This window comes from Pyrgilauda ruficollis, unplaced genomic scaffold (genome assembly GCF_017590135.1).
Source record: "Pyrgilauda ruficollis isolate IOZ18807 unplaced genomic scaffold, ASM1759013v1 scaffold56, whole genome shotgun sequence".
In the NCBI taxonomy this organism is placed as follows: domain Eukaryota; kingdom Metazoa; phylum Chordata; class Aves; order Passeriformes; family Passeridae; genus Pyrgilauda; species Pyrgilauda ruficollis.
In genome coordinates this window covers 2,332,427-2,355,850 of record NW_024527266.1, presented here as the reverse complement: position 1 = coordinate 2,355,850, position 23,424 = coordinate 2,332,427, and the positions used below count along the sequence as shown (strand labels likewise).

The 23,424-nt window shown below is 40.8% G+C and overlaps 1 protein-coding gene across 1 annotated transcript in view; it reads left to right on the top strand.

Moving 5' to 3' along the window:
• Positions 1 to 23,424, top strand: part of MYH9 (myosin heavy chain 9) — a 70,340-nt gene that overhangs the window by 18,197 nt on the left and 28,719 nt on the right. The window contains exons 3-9 of the mRNA XM_041481401.1: positions 2,587 to 2,743; positions 12,923 to 12,950; positions 13,688 to 13,781; positions 18,738 to 18,830; positions 19,523 to 19,586; positions 20,129 to 20,227; positions 21,086 to 21,229. Of these exons, the coding sequence (XP_041337335.1) occupies positions 2,587 to 2,743; positions 12,923 to 12,950; positions 13,688 to 13,781; positions 18,738 to 18,830; positions 19,523 to 19,586; positions 20,129 to 20,227; positions 21,086 to 21,229 (679 nt within the window). The remainder of the gene's footprint in view (positions 1 to 2,586; positions 2,744 to 12,922; positions 12,951 to 13,687; positions 13,782 to 18,737; positions 18,831 to 19,522; positions 19,587 to 20,128; positions 20,228 to 21,085; positions 21,230 to 23,424) is intronic.

Here is a 23,424-nt window from a genome sequence, read left to right as displayed (position 1 = left end):
GCCAGAATTCTATTTTGAGATAGTAATGTCTGAGACAAAGTATAGAATACCAAGTCAGCTATGGTTATGATAGATGAGCCTTTGAATTGGAACCTTGGGTTCAATTCAGGGATTTATGCATATGAGTCTTTATTTGTACTTCAGTAAGATGAAGGTAACTCTTGTCTTCTCTGTGGTAGGGCTGGCAGCTTCTGCTTTTTCATACAACTCAGCTTGCTTCCTATATGAAACGGTCAGTGGGCTCAGCCAGCAGTTATGACGTGGTGGTCTTACTCAGTTTCTTATCCCAGCCATAATTAGTTGCCCATCTTTATTAGACAAAAATATCCCTTCACACAGCTGAGGTCGTTTTACTGCTTGGAAACTTCCCTTAGGTATTTCTCCTGGCAAGCAGAATGCTGGAAGAAGGTGGTAGCTGCTTCTTGCATACTTGCTTCATGGCTTCATCACTCTAAGTGAAATGAATGTGTTCCCTTTTCTAAACTGCTGCTCTCAGCCCTAGGGTGGCTTTAGACATGAACTCTACTTACTTGAAAAGCAACCATTCTAATTTGTCAGCAGTCATGAAGAGACAGATATACAGCTAAGAAAGCTCTACCTTCCTTGTGGACTTGTGTGCATTGTGAACATGCTGCTCCTGCATTGACCCATTTCTGTCTCTGTCCTACTCCGTGTTCCACTGGTGTAGTCAAAGGTCAGGAAAGCATCACCCAGCCTTCGAGCTTTTATTCTGTGCTGTGCAAGTGCTGTCAGACTTGATGGAGAGCTAAAACTGAGGCAAAAGGAACTGACATTGCTGGCTTGGTTACTGTAAACTCCTTAAACTGCTCCCTTCCAGCACTACCTGAAACCTAACCTGACTAGAAGCTTAGCTTCCTGGAACTTTAGAAGTACTATGCCAAAAGGTTTTTAGCCAACTTTCATAGTTTTCCACTTTGGAAAGACATTTTGTATTTTCTGTAAGCCATTCAAATAGTCCTCAAATATTTAAAAAAATGAATGGAAAAAAAAGGAGGGAAAAAAAGAGCAGGTGTGGAAACAGATCTTGATTGTTTATACTGTGATGTGGGAAAGAAACCTTAAATATCCATGAAAAACTTACTTCCTGGGGGACATTTGAATATGCTGCATGTAACAGTGGACTTGTTACTTAGTGTTAAGCCAGCGTGTAGAAAGTTTGGGTGTAAACTAAATCTACTACCAGAAACTGTGTAGTAGATGCTATTTTCACCCTTCTGATCACTGCCATCTAATCCTTACCTTTAGCTAAGGAGCTAAATCTGATTAAGCACTCTCTGTGCTCCTTGTGGAGAACTCTTTACCACTCCAAAGAGCTCTTTTTTCATTGAGCAAACAATAGAAGATATCTAGGCAATAGAAATAAAAAGTGCCAAATGTACTCTCTTCTGGTAGCACTGCAAGTTGCTGTAGAAAGCTGCTTATCTCCAGATGTTTCAAACAGCTGCTTCTAAAGTTGACAGGGAGCTAGGATAGCACTAAGCCCCAGGAGCAGGGCTTGGAATGCTATTCTTAGAATGTCTAGGAAATATCTAAGAAGCCTCTGCTCTTCTTATTCCCTTTGCAAGTAAAAAATTTGTTGGGTTTTTTTTTTTTTTTTTTTTAGGTACTCAGATCTCAAAGTTTGGATTTGTGGGGTTTTTTTTAAGAAGCTTAATTTTTTTCACTGGAAGTGTTTTAACAGTTGTATTCCCTCAGAACTGTGCAATTTAAGCCAGTGGAAACCAATTGAGAAATGGAAGTTTGCTGTCATAGATAATGAATTAACAATTTGATATGAATTAGAAGTAAGCTTTGGCATATATTGCTGACTTTTTTAGCATGGACTACTTAAGAATTGTTTTCTATTTCAACTGGTTCAGAACAATACTGAGCATTCTGAACGTACATACCGAACATACTATACATTGCTGATCTTAAAATTTGAATCTAGTTCTAGTAATACGTGGTACATTACAAATCATGAAAGTGTTCAGGCTTGGAGGGTCTTCAGGAGGCCATCTAATCCTCCTTCCCATTCAGAACAGGATAGCACTGCCTTAGGCATAGTCCAGTGGTCTTGAAAACGTCTCAGGACTATGCTGGTCTTATTTTTCTTTTAGTAACTATTTTGACTTGAGGTTCTATTTTGTTTAGTGATCATTTACCAGATAAATCCATATCAAGCATGAGACACAACATAAAATGTATGCATTTTGGAGCTAAGCACCTACATTATATAATAAAATGGCACTTGACTTTGAGTATAGGAACTTTGAAAGGAAGAAAAGCCAGTCCTAGTGGACTGTTAATTAGCTGGGGAGCAGACCAGTCATATCAGTGTGACTAATGGGTCAGTTGGTGTTCAGTGCACACTTGCAAGAATTGAGTATTGGTCAAGGTGATAGGACTTTGGCTGTTCCTCAGATTCTAATATTGCCTAGTGGGAAACATTCCACATGGCATCACTGGAAGTAATTAAAAAAGCACTTTTGGTTTGTTTGTTTTTTCAAGTAATGTACTGTTAAAATATTCAAGTATACAGCATTTTTAATTTCTGTCTCTATTTGCTGGGTGTTTTCTTTCCAGACCTATTCAGGCCTGTTCTGCGTGGTAATCAATCCTTACAAGAACCTGCCCATATACTCAGAAGAAATAGTGGAGATGTACAAAGGCAAAAAGAGACATGAAATGCCCCCTCATATCTATGCCATCACAGACACAGCCTACAGGAGTATGATGCAAGGTGAGTGCTGACTGAGATAATGACTCTTGTTGAAATCACAAATCAAGGTTGCAGTCAAAACACTGTAGGAGAACAACAACTCACTGATATCAAAAGGCATTATCGTCCTTGCTTACAGACACTACTTGGTACCAGCTTTTGTGTTCAGTTGAATAGCTCTCTCCTGCTGTAGCGGATTGAAGAAACATACAAAAAGTCTGGTGAGAGCTAAATTTGACATAAAGAACAGGCTGGTGTGAATGCGTGAGGTTCAGAGAAGCAGGCAAGGAAAACCGAGGTAGCAAATTTTCCATCTCAGCGATGAGCCTGTGAATTGAGATGGCTGTAGGTGGGCAGGTATGTGTACTGTTTGATAGAGGCTTTTAACAAAGCCAACTTAAAATCCAATTGCACAATCTGGCTGGGGGGGATCAAGCTTAGTATAACCTACATTTTGAAGTGTTATGGTCAATGGTAGCTTTACTGTCAAGACTTGTTTGTTTGGTTATATTCTTACTTTGTTAATAAAACTCACTATCAGGAAATATTAAGTACATCTGTTGCCTTTTCATGGAATAAAAGAAAGCAAATGGACAGACCTATTTCACTCCACATTGTACAACTGAGAATCAGAGAACTGTGGATATTATCTGCTACCTGTTTATCACTTGAAGACTTCTAAATATGCATCTCTGAATGCATTGTGCATATCCTTGGTTCTGAGAGGAGGTTTTTCACAGCCAGTGGTGGTGTGTGTGATGCTTGGAGAGGTTCAGGTGTGGAGGTATTTTGTACTTTTCTTCCTGTTTGTTACCTGGGTTTTATGGGGAGGCATACTTTGTAAGGTTTAAAGGGTGTAATGGACAGTTTGTTTTGGTGTGCCTGTGTGAATGTTACTACTCCTTTATCTTTTGATGCCTAGAAATGATTAAGGTGTTTGTTCCCCCTAGGTCTTGTCACTAGCATCACATTTTTGAGCAAAGTCCAGATATAATAAAATCATGCTTTAAAATTCTCATTAGTCTCAGTTTGAGTTCTGCTTTTCACCTGCCCTTGCTACCCCTTGCACCTCCAAGCATAGGAGGACTATAATGATATAGGTTCCCAAAGTGGGAAGAGAGAAAATCTCCATCCACTGACCTGTGTTAGTGTCTTCCAACAAATTTAGTGTGGGGAAAGCTGATAAAGGTTGCTAAAACATGGTGCCATGCAGGGCAGAGCACAGGGGTGAGCTCATGAGATGGATCAGTTAATCTATATTTGTAAAAGCCTGGAATGGAGAAGGGTGAGTACACAGACATGCTGAAGTGGACTGGTGGCAGGGTGTTGGTGGCAATTTGCTGAAGATGTGGCAGGTCTTGAAGAAATACAGCCATACTGCTGGTGTGTTACTCTGAGATGAATGCTGCATTCAGAAGATAAAAACGTGTGAACTTGAACCTCTAGAGGATCTCACTTCCCTTAGAGAAAGACTGGATCTGCCATGATATGGTCAAGAACAGATGCTCCACCTGTATTTTACATAGCAGAATGTTGTCCATAAACCTCATTACACTTTTCCTTCTTTTATTACCTCCTTCCATCAGTTGCCTGCTCCTTATTAGCTCAAGCACTGATTTGTATTTTTGTTAAACAAGCTATTGACTTATCTGTACCAAAGTTAGTGTTCCTAGCAAGAAATCTTGTCTACATAGAATCAGAAACAGTTTCTTTGGCAGTGTTGTGAGGAGACTGAAGAAGTCCTTTTACCTTATAGACAACAGTTAAACCACTTGAAAGTGCATGTGTCTGCATCTTGTCCTTCGTCCCTGCCAGGTATATCAGTATGTGACAGAAGATACCCAAATAGCTGCAATTCTGCACCAGGGGACAGGTGACCTTCCTTGGTCTGATGGTGGTTCAGAGGTAGTGATTAATCTATGTGGGTATTTTCTTTCCTGTTGAAAAGAGGTGAGGTCTCTCTCAGACCACTGCTTGGATGATGTCTAAAACGTGGAAATCCCAAGTGCAACCTTGACTTGCTTTGTTGTACAGAGCTGAAGAATGGCAGCTCTGTCTGTGTTTTCCAAGCTTGGGAAAGTTGCTATGAGGTCTGCTGGAGTGTTTACCTTTCCCAGAACAATTCTAGCTATGCTGTATTTTCAGCAGTATTGACAGTCTAGAGGCTTACTCCAGCTCTTCTTTGCCTAGTTTAAGATACCTTGTTGCTGACTTTTTGTAATGCTTGTTGATATGAATATCATTCCCAGTTAGCTTTTGAACTTACCTGCCTTGATCTGTTTAACTAGGTTTGGAAAGATTTTTCTGTGTGGTTTCACAGTTACCTGTGTGTGCTACAAGACCTCTAGAGATTGTTTTAGGGTTATTTATTGCCTTATTTCCTTGTTTCAAAGGGTAGCAGTAGCATTCCAATGTCTGCTACTGGGAGTGAGGGTGAGTAGTAGGTTGTTGCAGTGTCTCTGGTCCTGGCTAGCCTCGAGGGGAATGGAAAGCAACATTCCTATTCCACTTTCTGGGTTTTGCTCAGCGGTGGGGGAGGTTTGGTGCAGCAGCCAGTGGTATGGCAGGAATCTGTACAGAGAATAGAAGATGAAAGGGTCGGGTGCTCCACAGGAGCCAGAGGCATTTAGGATTAGGCTGCCTTCCCTAGGTTACTTTCAGAGCCCTGAAGACTGGGAATCCTTCATGGCCTGGAGAAGGATAGCAAGCTGACTTGACTCTGACTTCTGTCAGCACAGGGTATAGCTCTCTCTTAAACTGACAGTGTGGAAAAGCTTTGTGTGTTAATTGATTTGGACTCTGATTTTTTTTTTTTTTTTGGTTGGTTTTCAGTCAATTTATGGTATTTGAATAAGTAGGGCTTTCAAAAGGGATGGTTCATCAGGAAGGGAGAGGAAGACGAGAGTTTTGTTCCAACCTCTGCTAATCCACAAACTATTTAACCCTTTTCAGGCATCTGTATGGTGTGTGAGCTTGGTGGTCTTCTTGTATTTCCTGGTTACTTCATTGACAGAAGCGTTAGGGCACTTAGATATTCCAGGAGATTATATTGCTTTTTGTTATTTTTTCCCAGAAGTACTTTCTTGAAGAAATAAAATGGTGAAGGACCTGTTCAGAGTGGATTGTTTGTTGTTATTGGGGTTTTTCCCTTTCTTTCTCAGACCCAAGACTGTGACTCTCAGAAATGAGATGAAAACATATTTTTGCTACATGTTACCTGGAGAGACTTCTTGTGCTTCAAGAACAGAACTCTCAAAAAACGTAACATTTTTGCTTTTAGAGAAAACAACCACTTGTCTTAATGTTTCTGTTCCCTGGGTAACCTGGATGCCAGAAGTCTCAGATCTGCTTTCAGAAGAATTATTCTTCTGGTGCTAATGATTGGAGCACAGTGCCTGCGAGTGGAGTGGTGTCTTGAGCAAATAAATCCTTATTCTAATGCAGTTGATGTATACTAAGGAGGTACATTATTTGCCTCAATTCACTGTCTCCAGGGCCTCAATTTAGAAAAACATATTTTAAAGTGGTTAAACAGCACCTGTTTGTCTGTTTGGAACATACATAGGGAATTTTCTGTGTCAGATAGTGATAGAAGATATAAATTTCATTGGTATCTGGAACATGGTGTCTGTTTAATGCTCTGAGAAGTGTCTGAAACTTCTGTAATAGGTTAGGTCAGTATGGTGATTCTGGTCTACAAAGCTTAGATCTGTTGGACTGAGATAGGTGGGAGAGGGAATAGACAGCACGTAGCTAATGAATGTATTCCATCTCTCCACATTATTGGAGAGCTCCTAATGTTTCACCTAACAAAACTCTGAAAATCACTGAGCAATGATTATTAAACCCTCCTTGACCTTGATGGATTAGTCTGCAGAGGGACCTGTGTACCCAGAACTGTGCTGGTGTTCACTTGGGAGTTAGGTAGTCTTTAGTTAGTAGGTTTGCTGTTTAAAAGAAAAAAAACTGAAGCACAGTAACTTCATAATTTTTTAGTGACACCTTGTCACATTAAGTGAGGAAACACAGTGTTAGGTGTCAAAAGACAAATCATTTGCTTTGAAGATCCTCACTTGCACCTTGGGACCACTTGTGATTTTCACAAAAGACAGCCCTCTAGATCTATTCCTGTAAAATATTCCTGTAGATCTTCAAGTGTTTTGTTTGTAATTCTTAAATGTTTGCATATTTCTCTAAGTTTCCTAGCTAGCAGAACACTTCTGTTTTAATTTGCTTGCTTCCAAGTAATTTCTCAGCTTGCTTCTTAGCATTGGGCTGCTATGCTGCACTATATAATGCACTGTCCCAAAGTACATCTTTCTTTTCTATATAATAAACTGTCAGTGCTTCTCAGTTGAGACCTGCTCAGATTATGTAGAGGCACACATGTCCCTTTCAAGTTGCATGTAAAGGTCAAGTTCTTTTTCCACTAAAACGCCAAAGAATATAGCCTGTGGTTTTACAACTGTATTTTCCAGATTTGTCCAAATTTCTTATGCAAAGGGCAACATGAAATTTGGATGCTAGTTATGGAGGATATTTGTTTTGATGCAAAGGGCAAGAAAATACATACATTGTTTTTAGTTTCCTTAAGAAATGTTTTACATGCTTTGAATTACTTGAGATTTCTAAATGCAGCTCTGAAAATCTGTCTTGAGATGTGGTTTTCATGAGAACAGGGAGCTAAAAAAGAGTCCGATTGCCCACTTGTTTTTTAGTAGTTACCACACCCTTTTTGCTTCATTCCTGTAAACCAGAGCAGGATTTCTCTGGCAGTCACTTATGTAATGGTTCAGCCCCTGCTGTCAGTCTCCCTGCAGTTCACTGTTTTAGTATCATGAGTGTCTGAGCTTTTTCTAGGCTGTATACTAGTTTTTCTTTTCTGTCAGGACTTCATAAACATTTGCATCACCTAAAATTACAGCTTACAACTTGTTTTCTACTAACTCCAGATTCAATTAAAGAGTTCTAGAGAAGGGGAGATGTGGGCTCTAGTCCAAAAATGTCTTGGGGAAATAAATATTTCCATTTGAGCCCGCAGGATATATTTCATTTTGAAAAATGAAATTTACTTTTCTCCTTGTGACTGTTTTCAAACTTCAGCTAACGCTGAGCTGAATCTTAGCACTGCAGTATTCCTGCCAACTTAAGTGATTTTTTTTTTATCTCTCTCTTTTTTTAACATCTTGAAGCTCTGTTGTTGAGAGCTGTCTTGGATATGCTGTGTTTCTCCTTCATTTGATTTCTCTTTCTTTTTGTACTTGATGATAGTTGTTAGCGTTTTGAAACTTCCCTGTAATATGTTCTTTAAATGACAGTGCAAAAACAGGTTCTGGGGCTCTGTTCCGGTGTTCCCCTGGAGTGTTTTTGATCCCATTCAAGCCAGCACGTAGGTTAAAGCACCGCAGTGAATGTACTGGTTAGGTCTAATGCCATGGGCTTGTTCTGTGTAGCACAGTGTGTCAAGTCCCTGGGGCTCCTCCTGTGTTGAGAGCCCTGAGGAAAGGACACGGCATGTAAAATTATGTTGATGTTGGAAGAGATTTTGAGGAGGCAGTAAAGAGCTGAAACGGCTGCGTGGTTGAAGCACTTAGATGCATTTGAGGGTAGTTGTTGCTTTAGGTCAGCAGTGTCGCTGGGCCGGGCAGCCCGGGCCGGGAGCGCCGAGGGCCGCGCTGCCGCGGCCTGCCTGCCAGACGCTGCGGTCGGGAGGTGGGTGGTGCCATGAGCTGTGCTTAAGCCTTTAGCCTTAATGAGTCAGCTATAGGCAGGGGACTGCCAGCCAAGCCTTTGCCTTTCAGCTCCACTTCCTCTTAGCTGCAGAGGTGATGTCACCATTGTGTGAATGCTATATTACTTCTCCTTTTATGGAGATGAACAGGCTTGAAACGAGTCACTCATGCAGAGGAAGTGGGTGATAAAGGCCTGGTAGGATGTTCTGTAACTGAGATGTGGAGCTTAAATTGCACATTCTCTTCTAGCTTTCTAATCTTTTTCTTCTCCCATCCCAAAACATTTAAAAACAAAATTTGAGACTTTGGAGCTGTATTAATTTATCAATTATGCCAATGTATTTGACCGCAGCAGTTCAGCATTCATTCACACTTGTTGTTTTGCAGTAGTATATTTGGTTGAGTACTTTCAAGGTACAATGATGTCTCTCTTGTGAAAACAAATTTTGGTTTAATTAAGTTTTTAATGTATGCTGAAGCGGTGAGCAGTCTAAAATGCAGTCTTTTTATTCTCGCACGAAAGAAAGAATAAGTTACGTATTATGGGGTTTTTTACATAGTAAAAATTAATCTACTGATCTTATTATACCATACTGCTGCATAGTTTAAATTTGAAGGATATTTTACTTTCTGAATTTCTGGATGTTTGAGGCTGCTGTGTCTTGTGATCACTTGAATACTATGGTGATGAGAGCTGAAGAAGAGCCTAGATAAAAAGCTTTCCTTGTCAGCTAGTTTGAAATACAGAACTGTTGCTATAATTAACTAATGAGTTGTTATTCTGGATTGTTTTTAATAAGTGACTCTGTTTAGAACTGAAAAGCAGGTGCAGATTTCTTTTAATCAGGCATTTCTTGATTGTGTTATTATAAGCAACTGAGTTTATGGTACCCAGCACATTCTCTTTTGCTGAGTAGGTTGCTTGCACAACTGACAATGAAGTAAAGGCAAGTGCTGACTGAAGTAGTGCAGTACGCCCATGTTGAATGATCCTTTGAAAAAAAAAAAAAAAAAGGTGGGGGGAGGTGGCCTCTTGCCTGGACAACTGAATTCTGATTCATGATGGCACAAGTCAGTATCATATGGAGAACAAATATTGGCATTTGAAACTGTTCTTAATTTGAAGAGTATCTAAGAGTTATGCTTTGTACGTGTTAGCTCTTTGCCCCTTTAGTCGGCTCCAGTTTCCTGTTGCTCAATACATTATTTGAGTTGTCTGTCTATACACAATTAGAAGAATTCCAGCTATCCCAATGACTGCTGCTTTGCAGTCCTGGGAAAGAATTTCCCCCGGATTGCAAATAGGAATGTTGCCTTTTATGGCAGTGTCTGCGTGCTCCCAGAGACTTGCCTGCACTCGCAGGTACAATCCTGCTGACTTAGAGCAGAGGTGACTAAGGCAGCTGCAGTGGGCCACCAGGAAAGTGTGCTGGGGGAGGAAAGCTTCATGCCAAGAGGATTTCAAACACCGTCTGTGACTTTTCCTGCCTGACCACCTTTCAACACCTTGCTCTGTGTTAAGGTGATGAAAAATCCTGTGCTTGTGCCTTTGGGACTCCTTAGGGTCAATCCAGGGTGCTGTGGCTACCTTGCCTTACTGGAACAAGGCTGGAAAGAACTTCTCAATCAAGTGTGAGAAAACTTGGCATGATCGGGAAGTGTTGAGTGCCAAAGAACTGCTTGGTACTGTTATCTGATGTTGATCATCTCTTTCTGTTGAGCAGTCAGTTAATCTGTCTGCTTACTGGTATTCTTTTGCTGGATCATCTCTAGGATGGAAATGGGAAAGCAGGTGCTATTTAAGTGCCTGCGGTTCCACTGCCTGTTTGAGAAGCCCCAGCTCATAATTCCAAGATCAGAGCTGGTTACCAGCAATAAGGAGCACCTTTTTTAGAGTTACCTTTTTAAGATGGTTTTTTTTTTTTTTCTTTCTCTCAAATCTACCTCTTAAAAGAGCCTGTGTAGTACCTGAATGTGAGCATAACTTTTTCTGGACAAGTGAACTGCTTGTTTTTATTCAAGCTTTTGAAAGTCAGATATTATTCAGAGGCACAGTCTTGTCCTTTCACATAGCTGCTTTGTGGTGCAGAATTGTACTCAGGTGTTGTACTACTGAAGAATACATTTCCTTAGGCAATCCATAAATGAGTCATTAGTTATTCCCCTGATCCACCCTCAAAGTGCCCAGTCATGCAGAGGGCTGGCATGTGCCTGCTGAGCCCTTGACCCACTGGAAACCTTAAATGTGTGAGGCCTTTGGAGCTGGCTAACATCTATTCTTGGCCTGGCCTTCAGCAAAAGGAGTGTATATCTCAAAGGCAGTGAATAAATTCAGCACTTGAAAAAATGAATATGCAATTTAAGTAAAGCTGCAGTGTCTACTTTTGAAGGCTTAAGAATTTGCCAGGCCAAAACTGTTTGAGTGGTGATTTTCTTCTACTTGCTTTCTTCCAGGCTTGGGACTGATGCTCTTTCTGAGAACAGTATTAGCAGGGTAATGGCAGGTAATATTCTAAGTTTTAACAGGAAAAAAAGCAGATTATTTTCCTCTCATTTTTTGTGCTCATCTACATACAATCAGTTTCCAGTAAAGACACTTAAGAGCAGGAGTTGCATATATATATATATTTAGCATGTGAACCTAATGCTTCCATTATTGGCTTCAGAATATTTTAAGATGGAATCTCAAACCTGTTAGGTTTGCTGGCTTTCCTTATTCCACAAAAATGTGTGCAAAGGCTAGATATACTCCTCTCTTTTTAAGCTGTGTGTATGGGAGATTTTTCTTGATTAATGTGGCATTCATGCTGTTAGTACTGAAATGCTAAATGTGCTTGCAGCAGCAGTGTTTAAGGGTATAGAAAGGTTTTAGGTACTTGAAATCTATCAGACTAGAAACCGTTCCCTAATTACAGCTGAATCTCTTTATCTTGCACAAAACAACTTGAATGGTGACTTAATTATATCATCTAAGTACTGTCTGGTGGGAAGAATACTGAGCTATGGGGAAAAGGAATAAAAAGAACCAGTAGCTAAAATGTAGAGACAGTCACACAAAACATAGTGTTGGATGTCACCAGTTACTGAAAAAATGTATTGGAGAGATCCAGTGGATCGCATACTCTCATGGATGTTTGGGGCTTGCTTTCTCTCTCTTTAGAGAGTAGATGTTAGTCCAATGCAATGAGTGGAAAAAGGAAAGTGGCAATACCTGAATGAAATCTAACTGCTGCAGTGTTACTGAGCTTCTCAGACTGAATAATCTGGGAGTCCTCTGGTCTTGATTTAAAAAAAAAAACAGGCACCTAAGATAAAACCAAAAACCTCTCAGCCTAATGGGGATTTCGAGTTTGGTGGCGCAGTGTGTTCTGAGTGTCCCAGTAGCTCTTGTGGGCTGTCAGTCAGTGACTTGCTGTGCCCACCCGTTCCATGTTTCACTGTCCCTGTGGTGAGAAAAAGCTACTTGAGGCTGTTCTGGTGTAGGCACAGGCACTCTCCAGTCTTCCTAGTGCTCCTAGCTCATTCCTGGTGGTGTGAAGGAATGGGATGGAACCTGGGTGGAGGCAGGTGGGCACAGGGTGGATGGCAGGGGTGAAAGTGAAACAGGGCAGAATCAGTGGAGTGGGTGCAGGAGCTGTGGGATGCAGGCATGGTGGAACTGGACTGTGCATAACAAAGTGGAATAATAGGTGAATGCTGGCAGGAGGTTAAAGATGTGGGTGAAGATAGCGGTGAGTGGGCTGGGTGAATTAAGTTCTGTAACTGGAAAGATATCCATAGCTGGGAATTGAACACAGGCATTAGTATGTCTGCTGGTATGTCAACATGGAAAAGAAAAGGTTTCTGTTGTTACCAACTGCTGTGTTAATACAATAGGGGATGATGCCACAAACAATCAGCTGTACAGGATGTAGGCTGCTGCTTGGTCTTCTAGTTTTTGGGTCCAGTCTGTAGAAAATAAGTAACAAATATTTTGTCACTGAGCCTCCAGTGTTTGTTTTGGTCTGAAAGCCTCTGTTTGATGTGAATCTTAGGCACTTAGGGATTTGTAACAGTTGCTGTCCCACTTTCCCCCTACCTCTTCCCTTTTCCCTGCTCTGCTGATAACTTTTGTTAAGTCAGTATGGGCTCACTGCAATAGGGGCTGAAGAACAAGTAGAGATGCACATCACACTGTAGCTGGGTGATAAAGAAACAGTCAGTAGGCGACTTCTTTAGTGTTTGTAGAAAAATTGTAATACAAATAATATTCTTTCTGGATGAAGAAAACTAAATTGCTGTGGTGCCATTATACTTTGGCATATAGTAAGAGGTGGGTGTCTTGCCAGAGAAGGGGTTACTTGACTGTGTTTCTGAAGATACTTGTCAGTGTTTACAAGTTCCTGGTGTCTTTGGTGTTGATTTCATTCTGTCAGAGAAATTTACTTTTAGAGTTCTAGTCTGACTACTCTCTTAAAATTTCTTCTAGATCGAGAGGATCAGTCCATCCTTTGCACGTGAGTATTTCCAATTGTCAGTTTGTCTGCATGTCAGAGTTTGTGTTTTTACATTCTTGTAAAAAGGAGGGACTTTCTTAATTTTAAGTGCTGGTAGTGGAATTACAGAATCAGGTAACAATGGAGAGTCAAGACAAGTCCTGCTACGATTCCTCCAATATATAATTCCTTCTGCAAAATGATTTTTGTAATAAATGGAGGAAGGGTGGCTTTGAAAGAGCCCCTGTGCTCAAGCTACTAAAGAAATACAGCTTTGTCAATGGAAAAGGCTTGCAGTGATCCTTCAGATTTGATGCAGCTGTTATGTTTAAGTACATGCATACTGATGAGGCTGATAGAGTAACAGATACTCTTGATGCAGCAGCTTGTCTTCTAGACACACTAAAATTGATTGGCCCTCAGCCATGCTTGAGGAATTGTTATGTTTCTTCTTGCAGTCAGGAGGCTTCCGTTTGAAAGATTTACTTCATTACCTTTCACCCCAACCGCTACAGCAGCCTCCAAGGTATTCCTCAGCCACTTGACAGTCTTTGAATCCAAGTGACTAAAAAGCACAGTTCTTTATTGCCTTCCATGTTGCAGTCCAGCTGCAGTCCAGCTTTTTTTCCCTTGGTTTTAAGGGAGGGTCTACAGTGGCCAGAATGCAGTTAAGGATGTCAGTAGCCCTTTTGGGATTAGAAATATGATAATGTCCCCTTACATCTTGTTTGTGGATAACTTGTAGATTTTCTTTGCAGAGGTGAATCTGGAGCTGGTAAAACAGAGAATACCAAGAAAGTTATTCAGTATCTGGCTCATGTTGCTTCCTCACACAAGTCCAAAAAAGACCAGGTAAGACCTAGGTTTAATGATGCTCTATTGCTCTGCTGACTTCGGACACTAAATATGTATTGGCTGGTGTCGGTGAAAGACACATTGCTCAGTAGAAGCTTAGATGTTAACATCTGTCAGGGGACTGAGGAGGTCAGTGAACTATGAAACAACAAGACTGTCAAAAATTGCAGTCAGGGAGCACTGTTCGAAGCCATAACTCCTTTGAATTCAGTGGATCTACAGTGGGCATAAACTCATCCACAACCCCTTGGATTCGTGGGCAAGTGCATGGGCAAGAGCTGCTATAAAGGCATCACCTGTACTGATCTTTTTATGTGGTTGTATTGCTTATAACCAGTCTAGGCAGCTTAAAACTAATCCTTCTGTGCGGAAGTTGTCTCCTTTCTTCTGTACCACGATAGATTAGGTCTGGCCATTATATGTACTGTCTCAAAACTGGAGAATACAATCATAGGCCACTGGGCATCAGCTAAAAACTTAGAAATAGAAAACATTAAAAGGGGGGAAAACAGCCAAGTGATAGCAGCACATGAGAGGAGGGTGGTGATGATGGTGGGAGGACTTTAAAGATGTCTCACTTATATTTTTTTCCCCTCCCTCTCCCCCGATGGACTATTGCCGAATTCTTCAGTTGTGTCCTCGTAGGTGAGCTGCACGTTTACTGCACGTTCTGCACCAGGAATGCATTTTCTGTCCCATTGTGTGATTTTTTTGAGCAGCTTTTCACTCCACACCGATATCACTTTCTGCAGCTAAAGCAAATCCATAGACAATTCACAATTTTTATTTTTTTTTTGTGTGGTGCACAGTAATCTTTTTGTAAGGATGTTCAGTTGGAGACTGTAGTGATATCAAGAATACTTGTGTTCTGTGCTCAATATTAGTTTGCCTTTAAGGTTTTTCTTGCAGGATTTTCCCAGACACATACCATCTTAGAAGTATTCCACCAGGACAATATGACCGGACAAGGCTTTCCTAGAATCTTAGGCATATAGTGTGTGTGTTGTTCCTAGTAATATTGATGTAGTTAAGTGTTTAGCCAGGGTGTTTTAGGACTGTGGGCTTGTTGGCCAGAACTGAACACGTTGGAAATGTTTATTAATGAAAGCCAAGTGCCAGGTGTGTCCACTGCATCTCTACATAAGAGTTTTCCTGTAGTAGCTTAATGTATAGGCATGTCTAATGCATGTAGAGTATAAAAATAAGAAGGCATTTCTGCATGCAGGCACACTGTGTGTGTGCATGCACATAGTAGTAACTAAGTTCTGGAATTCCACCAAAAAAAACCAATGTTCTATGTGCCAAAATTTCAGACATATGAAGGCTTTTTCCATGGTCTGTCAGTAGCTGTATTTAGAAACATTCTCCTTTTTTCTTTTTTTTAAGTGTGGAAAATAGAATCATGAGGTTGAGTTAAGTATTCTTGCACTGCTTGTCCATGAGTAAAATTTGAACCGCTGAAGCAGGACAGGCAGTCTGCTCAGGAGAATCAAACATTCCTAAGTTGGACTGGCTTGTGATTTGCCCAAGTTTGATACTTAATTTTTTTCCCTAAGTTTTGATTTTTTTCAAAAAGTCCTGCTGCTCACGTTTTGTGACTAAACTGACCTTACCAGAGGGGATTTGGAGCTGAAGCCTTTGTTAATCAGCAGTGAGTGCTCTCTGCAACACTTCTTTATGGAGCAAACTTGGAATCAAAATATAGGAACTTATGAAAATGAATACATTTAATTTTTTGAGGAGCTCAGGTATACTGGTCATGGAAGATTTTTGTCTTTAGACAGAGAACTAAACAAAGGATATAATAGAAAGTAGTGGTACTTTACTGTGAACTTCTGGATGTAAACTGGTGTTTTTCCAAATATCAGGGCAAAATCAGTTTTATAAAACATATTTAACACTAGCTCACTTGTTTTGGAAGTAGTGGTGCATTCCACCATTCCCAGTTCATTAGTATATTCAGCTAAATGAGCTTCTAGCTGCATGGTGTGACTTCTAAGCACACTACGGCTCCTTTTGGGGGGGTGTACTGAATCTATTTATGGAAACATTTTTTTTCATTTATTGAAACTTCTATTTATGGAAGTTGAAATCAGTGTTTTTCCATGTTTAATCTCAGCTTCTCTACTGTCTTCTTAAATAGTGGTTTTTCAAGATGTGTTTGCAGTTAATCGGAAATTTGTGGTAACGGTAGCTAATATTTAAATATTTGTAATGAAACTTAGGTTATGGATGATCTTTCTCCTTCCCCCATGCAGCCACTGGTGTTGGGTTTTAGTTATTTGATAATCTCTCACATGACTGCAGAGAAGAATACAAAAGCAAATCCCTGAAGTGGAAAAAACAAAACAACAAACTCCAGTGAACCAAACACCCTCCCCCATATTTTTTTCAATTGCATGCTGTTAAACATAGATGTGATTTCTGGATGCCTTTCTCCATACTTTCTGAAGAATAAATAGCCTGAAAGACTTCTATCTTGCTTAGAAAACATTCCAAAAAGTGTATGAGGTGCAAAAAAAAAAAAAAAATCAGAGTGCAAGGTAGATGTCAAGGATTTTAATTGCTTTAAATTTGTGTTATAATGTCAGAGCAGTAGAAAGACAACATACTCAAGAGTGTTGGGAACTGCCAACCACAGGCTAACAGACCCAGTGGCTTTTTCTGCTTCTGTTTTCATGAGGAATATTGCACATACTTCAAATACATGCCAAGTGTTAAACAAATTTGTTTCAGGTCAAGGAATGGCAGTTACAAGTGCCAGGAAATTGGCAGCATCTTAATGATACAAACCTTAGGATTTTTAGAAAGCTTGTAATGGACAGCTCTGTCTTGTAATGGTTTTGCTTTGCAAAATTACCTATTGTATAAAAATAATGAAATATCTTCCATCAGTGAAAGGTGACCATCAAAATTTAAAGTAAAAAATCCCCAACAAACTCCACCCAAAAACTTATTAAAGATTTTAAACATAATGGAATTGCCTTGTAAACAAAGACAGCATGCAGTGAGGAATGGGTACAGTAATTGCAGACACTTAGTCTTATGTGCTGTTACTGTGGCTTGCTGAGAACTTGGATTTTCCCACTGTGTCATGGTGCTGAGGTAGATCAGGAGAGCTCAGTGATTTGACCAACTCTTCAGCATTTTCCTTTCCCCAGAGCTTCATATTGTTGTGAGGCCAAGCTCTCATTCTCTATGAATGTTGCTACCTTGGTGTTTCAAAAGACCTAATCACCTCTAAATTACAATTTACCAACACCTACTTGAAACTAATGACACTTATTCCTGAGGTACTGAGTAACAGTAAGGTCTCTTATATGTGGATTTGCATAAACTTCCCTTTTGTGTAGCTAAGTATGGCCTTGGTTTTATTTATAGCCAAATAATTAAAATAAATCTGATGTCAAAGCCTGATTTCTCTTCCCTCCTTGTTCCATTTAGTTGGGTTTAAATGCTGTGTTGCTGTCATCTTTCACTTGAATAGTAATAAATTGCAGTTAGAAACAGAAGCCTAGGACTTTACTGTGGGATGGGGAAGAGAAATGGTGTGAACGAAGAGTACGTGTGGCAGCTTCAGTACCTGTGGCAGAACACAAGGGGAAATGTGACTACCACACAGTTTCCAGGACTAAACCCTAGTTTCAAGGCTTTTTCCCTTGCAATGCCAGATGCTGAGTCTGTTGTGAGACAGATGATTTCCCAGCTCAGGTTCCCTTTCCAGGGCTAAGCCCCTTGTTACCTATACTTGACAGTGAATGGAGGTGTTTGCAGCAGCTGCCCCTTCTGTGTATGTGCAGTTCCACCAGGACTGGGGGTCTTGTTTGGCCTTGCACTTTGCAAGCATGAAGTGAAGTGATCGTGGAAGTGAAAAATAAAGACTTGTAGTTCATTGTGCAGTTTCTCATATATCTTCCTCCTTTTTTTTATTGCCTGTATTTTTAGAGACACTGTGTAAGAACTAATCTGTCTTAGAGAACAAATGGGAACAATTTTCCTTTAGAAGTAACCTTAAATAGTTTCCCCATAAATTCTAGCTCTCACAAATCAAACTTCATTTCCATCTGTTATGCACAGGCAATCTTGAGTACTTACTGATAACTGCTAAAAAGAGAAACATTAATCTAAACTGTAATTTTGTGTCTCCGAAACTTTTTAGTTGATCTTGAAATATAGAGAACGCCATGCTTTAGCACAGAGAACAAGTAATTTTTCAAAAGAGCTAGGGATATGTGTAGAGCCTGCAGGGAAAGGTATATATGCTGCAATGGCCTAGTACTGGGCAGAGATAAAAGTTCTGAATTTCTTTTTCTACAATTCCAGCATTTTGTGTTCCTTGAGGGGAGGAGTACGTAAATATGACTGCAAGCAATCATGCAGTTTGTGGGATACCACTAATTCTCTTTTTTGTGTGTTCCTCCTTACAAAGGAGATTTTTGCTTGTTTGTAAGATGTAGACTCTTATAAAAGTGCAAGCTTTTTGTGTTTGGTTTTTACGAAACATTAGACCTTTTCAGACTAACTTCTTAACCTACTAGTAGCAGTGTTCAGAGCTGTCTTTAAGTAGCAAGATAGATTTTACCTCACTCTTCCAGCCTCTATGGCAGTACACTTCTGGGATGAGGGCCTGGTCTTGGATGCTGGTATGGTTTTCACTTTGTCCCTGGGAAGTCTGCAGGATGTTACAGCCAAGTAAGAAGACTTTGAAGGGCTTCTTGCTAGCAGAAAGACACACTGGGAGGAAGGGAATAAGGCTTATTTATGAATGTTTCTGTTTAACCCAGATAACTAATGAGTCTCCTTTGAAGGTTTAAGTGATCATCTCCTAAGGTTTAATAAGGCTTCTCTGCAACAGATGCCAAACTAGTGTGAATTGAAACCGCAGCGCTGGTTTGACCCAAGGTCAATGCCGTGTACTGCTACCTACTTTATTAATTTCGGATTTCTCTCTAGGGAGAACTGGAGAGACAGTTGCTCCAGGCTAATCCCATCCTGGAGGCCTTTGGAAATGCCAAGACAGTGAAGAATGACAACTCCTCAAGATTTGTGAGTATTATTATGTCGTGAGTGTATTCAAAAAGTGCATCAAAAGTGTATTTTACACTTTACAGAGTGTTCTGCTTTTGGGTGAATAGAGGACAGAGTAACTGAGTGACTTTCTTTAAATTAATCTGGGAAATTAATTTCATTTGGTGAATTATCCAGAATAGATCTTTTAGGTCTCTAGAATGAAGAAACCAGACCCTGTGCCAGGATCATCTGTGCTGATTTTTTGGTAATCGTTACAGTCAGTTTTATCCTAGAGAGCAAATACTCGCCCTTATTTTGCTTGCTCTGGAGAGCAATGGACAACATCTGAGAGGCAAGTGGGGGAGCTGGAGCAAAACCAAATAAAAATGGTTGAAGCTAACACTGAAAGAGGTGGAACTGTCAGAGTAGTGTAATGTGAAATTCAAGGGAACCCTGGTTTTGGGAAATTTAGGCTGAAACATAGTGAGTGTGACTTGTAGGCTGTCGCAGTGACAGCAGTGTCTGGAAGTGCTTGGTGACTTTTTTGTTCAATTGCTGTTGTGATCAGCAGGCATTGCCTATTGGCTGACCTTATGCTTTGCCTAAAACCTGCCTGACCTGTTTGGAGTTTCCTTTCCTGGATTAAACAGAGAAGGTTTACCGCTGTTGTTTACTGTTGTTACCAAATGCAAGGAATACTAATTTTAATGCTTTTGTCTTCCTCTTAGGGCAAATTTATCAGAATCAACTTTGATGTCAACGGCTACATTGTTGGAGCCAATATCGAGACCTGTATCCTTTCTGCAACCCCTTGAAATGTTCAAGGCTCTAGAGGTGTCAGGAATGGTACCTAGCAGTCTCATCACCACTGACGTAGGATGAGAAAGCAGTTGGAAGCACTCTTAAATTTCTGCTATCAAGATCACTCTTGTAGTCTCCTCTTTCCTCAATAGTATTTTGTGACCTTTGTGATCATGGTGCAGACCTTTTCTGAATTAATGAATGAATTCTAATCTTAAGAGGTGAATGCAAGCATAAACTGCAGCAACATGAATAGGTGTGGAATTTCATAAGTCATTCTTGCTTCTTTCCAAGGCAAGTGGGGATTGATGGTATAAATTTTTATGTTTCTTACCAATTAAGTCTCTCTTACCATAGTCATCATTCAGAGGCTGGCAGAACTGAGACCAGAAGCTCAGTGGGGTGTTGACTGATAATGATTGCTAAGTCAACACCCCTGTCAGTTGGTATGAAGAGAACATCAGGTAGTTTTTTCTCCTGCCACAGAATAGGAAGGGATTTGTATGTCCTGTTATGGCCTTGACTCTCTGAAGATCTGCTGGAGAAGTCACGTGCAATTCGCCAGGCCAAAGAGGAGAGAACCTTCCACATCTTTTACTACCTGCTCTCTGGGGCAGGGGAGCATTTGAAGAGTAAGTACGATTGTGTTGTGATGGGGGAATCCCATAACTACAACAACAGAGGCCTCAGAACACTTGTAGACAAAGACCTGTTCCTTCACAGTTCCTCCTTCTCTGCCTTTTGAATATGGTCAGCTCTCCTCCACTTCTTTCTTGCACTCATATGTCCATGTGAACACTTCTCAGTTCCTGAAAACTTGCTTCTCTGGTTCCTTCCTGCACTTGTCTCCCTGCCAGCAATGACTCTACGCCCTTCCTTATCTAAATCACTGTCCCATGTTTAGTCTAGTCTTGCATGATGTAAACCATTCTGGTGCAGGAATGGTCCTGCTGTGATGCACTCGACGTGTAACTGAGTGGAGCAAATCTGCAAACCTCTAAGCAGCTCTAGCAGCCTGGGATCCCAGCACACCTTGTTTTAATACCTCAGCCTGGTAATATGGGTCTGTGTTGTGCAAGAGCTGCAAATGGATCTGCAGGAATGACACAAGGAGAGGACTTTCTCATAGCTGCTACTGTTTCAAGCGTTCATGTATGAACTTTCATCTGACTTGAAACAAATGAGGTATCTGAAATTAAAGGCAGATTTACTTTCAAATTAATCCCTGCTTTTTACAGATTTAGGACCTAATGATGAGTGACACTGCTTTGGTGGAGTAGTCCAGAGGAAGGAATAGCAAGAAATAACACAGAAAAACTCTGTGTTTATCTAAAATACATTAAATGTTCAGCCCGAAGTAAAACTGGGCTTAATCCTTGATTCATCCAGGAGATGGTAGTGTATGCAAGTCAGAAATTTGATATTGGTGGTAGCTTGTTGTCTGTTAAAAAAAAAATCCATAGCAACTTCTTTCTCAATTCTTTCCTAAGATGATCTGCTGCTGGAGCCTTACAACAAATACCGCTTCCTTTCCAATGGGCATGTTACAATCCCGGGTCAGCAGGACAAAGACATGTTTCAGGAGACCATGGAGGCAATGAAGATCATGGGCATCCCAGATGAAGAGCAAATAGGTATGAATATGCAAGGAATTAAAAAGGGAACAGGCTGTGTCTCGAGATTTTTTGTTCTGGTGTTCTTTTTTTTTGTTTTGGTTTGATTTGTTAGCTTTTTGTCCAGGGATTTTGTTGGTTTTGTTTTGCTTGTGTCCATTCCTGCTCCCCCTGCCCCGAGTGAACAGTGTGCAAGTAACAAAATTCAGTGGCTTTGGAGTGACCCACCTCAGGATCTGCCAGCACAGTTTCAGGTTACACAGTTAACTCTAGAACAAGCAGCTAATAAAAACATACTTCTGATTGCTGTTTTTGTTCCTATTCTGAGGCGTGTGTACCCAGTTTATGAAAAACGCATCAAAGATACAAGGATCCCCTCATTCCCTTATGCAATGCATGGCTTGTGTGCTCCCCCTATCCCTTAGCAGTGGCTCTAAAGTATCTGATCCAACCACTGCTGGATTAGTCCTCTGAGAATGGGCTGGTCATAGTGCCTTTCTTTCCAGCTTAACACTGAACTGCTGATCAGAAATTAATATTGTCTGATTCTGGGAGCACAGTAGCATGACAGTGAGAATAGAAATGCACGCAGCCAGCACAAAGCACAGTGATACATATTCACCAGAGCTCCGTGCTTGCTCATTCATTATCTGCCCCACTGGTTGGAAATCAGTGTTCTGCAAAGTCTCACCTTCAAAATGTCTATGGTCTTCTAAAGCTAGGACTGTTACTCTCTACACTGAAGCAAGCAAGCATCTGTTGTGGTTTGACATCACCACCTCTGCTGGAGGCTGCAGCTCTTGTGGCTGTAGGGAACATTTATTTGCCTGTGCCGTCTGCTGTTTCTGGTCGTGCTGTTGTTTTTGACAGTTTAATACTTTTATTGATATCCTGGATCATCTGAGACTGAAACTTCTGTATGAAGGTGAAGAGAAATTTGCCTAAACTAAATAAAAGAAATGGTAGCCTAATTCATTGTCAGGGTGTCCTGCTATGCTCAGTTTCTTGAGTTTTTTGTAATGTATGCTCTAGGGTATGTCTTTGCTGTCATGTAGATGAGTTATTGGTTCCAGGCACTACAGCAAAAATAGCTTTAATGTTTTACACTTGTTGAAGAGCCTGTTTCAGTGTCCTTTTTCCAAGTTCCAGCCTAACCCTCCCATGACACTGCTTCGTGCTGTTCCCTTGGATGCTGCCATTGGTCACCAGAGAGATGGGTGCCTGGCCCTCCACTTTCCCTTCTGAGGAAGCTGTAGGCTGCTGTGAAGTCCCCCCTCAGTCTCCTCCAGGCTGAACAACCAAGTGACCTCAGTTGCTCCTCCCGTGGTTTCTCTTGACCCATCACCATCTTCATAGCCATCCTTTGGACACTCCCTAGTAGCTTTATATCTTTCTGATATTGTGGCACCCAAAACTGCACTCAGGACTTCAGCTGAGGCTACACCAGTGCAGAGCAGAGTGGGACAATCACAAACATATATGTCTTTTCTGTTGCTCCTAATGTAGCATATAATGGAGCATTTGTTCACTCTCTTATTAAAAGGATGTTTTCTTAAAACAAATCTTTTTGTGATAGTGTTGTGATTTAACTGCAGTTGGCAACTAAGCCCTACATGGCTGCTCACTCACTCCTGCCCAGTAGGATGGGAGAGATAATTGAGATAGTAAAAGTGAGGAAACTCATGGATCAAGATAAAGACAGTTTAACAGGTATAGCAAAAGCTGAGCTGCACATGCAAGTGAAGCAAAGCAAGATGAGGAATTCATTCACCACTTCCCAGGGGCAGGCAGGTGTTCAGCCACACCCAGGAAGGCAGGGCTCCATCACACAGTGTCTTGGGAAGACAAACATTATCACTCCTAACATCGTCCCCTTCCTTCTTTTCTGAGCTTTATATGCTGAGCATGATACCATGTGGTATGGAATATCCCTTGGGTCAGCTGTCCTGGCTGTGTCCTTTCCCATCTTCTTGTGCACCCCCAGCCTCCTCCTGTCTTATGAACCCTTGTTTCCAGCACAAATCCAGAACGCAGACCTGTAACAGCTACTGTGAAGAAAATTAATTCTACCCCAGCCAAAATCAGCATAAATAAGTAGAAATTGGGGGACAAAAAATACATTCATTGCAAGATCCCCTTCAAGTGACTGGCAGCTTACTTTGCTCAAGGCACTGGAAGCTATTATGCAATGAGCTTTTATATGTGGTGAAAATTGA